This window comes from Phaseolus vulgaris, chromosome 3 (genome assembly GCF_000499845.2).
Source record: "Phaseolus vulgaris cultivar G19833 chromosome 3, P. vulgaris v2.0, whole genome shotgun sequence".
NCBI lineage: Eukaryota > Viridiplantae > Streptophyta > Magnoliopsida > Fabales > Fabaceae > Phaseolus > Phaseolus vulgaris.
The window spans coordinates 28,081,287-28,082,815 of NC_023757.2; the positions used below are offsets into that span (position 1 = coordinate 28,081,287).

Below are 1,529 nucleotides of genomic sequence, written 5' to 3' on the forward strand. Positions count from 1 at the left end.
GGTGCAAGAGGAAAAAGAGGATGATGAAGAGACTAAGGATGGCCTCATCACCAAGAGGACAAGGGTGGCCACCTCTACACCACCTACACTCCCAACACCAATACCGCCCTCACCTCCAGCTCCACTACAACCAGTCCAAGCAACGCCCCTGGCCGCCGCACCCCCAGTGGTTGAAAGCAGCGGCCCTAACTAGGTAGAGAACCCTCCGAGCGCCTCAACACCGTTCGTATCTGTCGGAGAGGGTCCTCCTTCAACCACATCTATTGCTAGGGCCGCGTTAGGAGACGATGAGGGCGCTCAAGTCTCGCCAATTTTGATAACAGAATCCCCGACCTCACCACCACGCCTAGAAGCCCCCCTTCCCCTACAAACTCAAGAGGGTGGTGGTGAAAGTCAGCACCAAACTCCTCCACCACCTCCAGCAGCAACCTCAAGCCTCCCAACTTCCTTTGAAGAGACCTTGAGGCCCTTCACAGCCCAACTGAAGACTATGGCGGAAGATCTTCCCCTGCTTGTATCAAGAGCTGTGAAGGACTCCCTCAAGAAGCTTCAAGAGGAGAACTCCGCGCTCAAGGAGTCAAATCTGATGATAAGGGCTGAGGTTGAAAAGCTCACGTGCAACTTGCTGATGACTGAGCTGGAGCACTCGAGGCTGGAGGATGCAATGGACGCGGAGCTAAGAAGCACGCGCAAGGAAGCCTCCGACCTGCGCCAGAAACTGCACCTCCAACTCCAAGAGAAGATCGACTTGGAGAGAAAACTGGTCCCATATAGGCTCAAAGTGGCAGATTTAGAGGCTGCAAAAAAGGCGGAAGCGTCTAGGATGGAGAACCTCGAGAAGAGATCGGCAAATCGGGAGATTCTCCTTGGGAAGGTCGAGAAGGAAAGGGACAATGCTCGTGCCGAGCTCGCCGAAGCTCGCGGGGAGGTCAAAAAGATCGCTGCAGAGCTGGCCCAAGCTCGGGACGAAGGCAAAAAAGCCGCTGAAGAACTCGCTCGAGCTCGTGAGGAAACGGAAGAGCTGAAGAAGCAAACACACGAGCTCGAGCAGAGCACTGCCCAAGTCCTCACCGTCGGGTTTGACGCCGCTCTGGAGCAAGTAGCATGTCAGTACCCAGAGCTCGACCTTTCAATGGTGTCGATCAGCAACGAGGTGGTGGATGGGAAGATTGTACCCTCTAAAGACTAGCTACCTTCCTCCATCACCTCTTCTTTGTAAAAACTTTTATCTGTAATGACGCTGCTTATGTAATTGTTTTTATATGCATGCAAACTTGAATTGCCACTTCTTATACGGTTTTCACTTCCCGTATATCGTCTTTCTATTTACTTTGCACGCTCTTACCTTTATTTGTTGTGTGGTTTACCAACATAACTGGTGAAGTTTACTCAAACGAATTAACTCAGCAATATTCGAGCCTCACCTTTCGCACACTGCTTCGATCTTGAATAAACTGTTAATCTTATAACAACTTATGAAACTGTTAACTCAAAGTAAACTTGAGCAACTATTAACTCTTTAGCGATGA

General features: G+C 50.6%; 1 protein-coding gene across 1 annotated transcript; it reads left to right on the plus strand.

Moving 5' to 3' along the window:
* Window positions 1–490: 490 nt before the first annotated feature.
* LOC137805495 (uncharacterized) lies at window positions 491–1,189 on the plus strand. Its single transcript, XM_068605437.1, has one exon. It carries the CDS (start codon window positions 491–493, stop codon window positions 1,187–1,189), a length of 699 nt encoding a protein of 232 aa, XP_068461538.1.
* The last annotated feature ends 340 nt before the right edge of the window (window positions 1,190–1,529 follow it).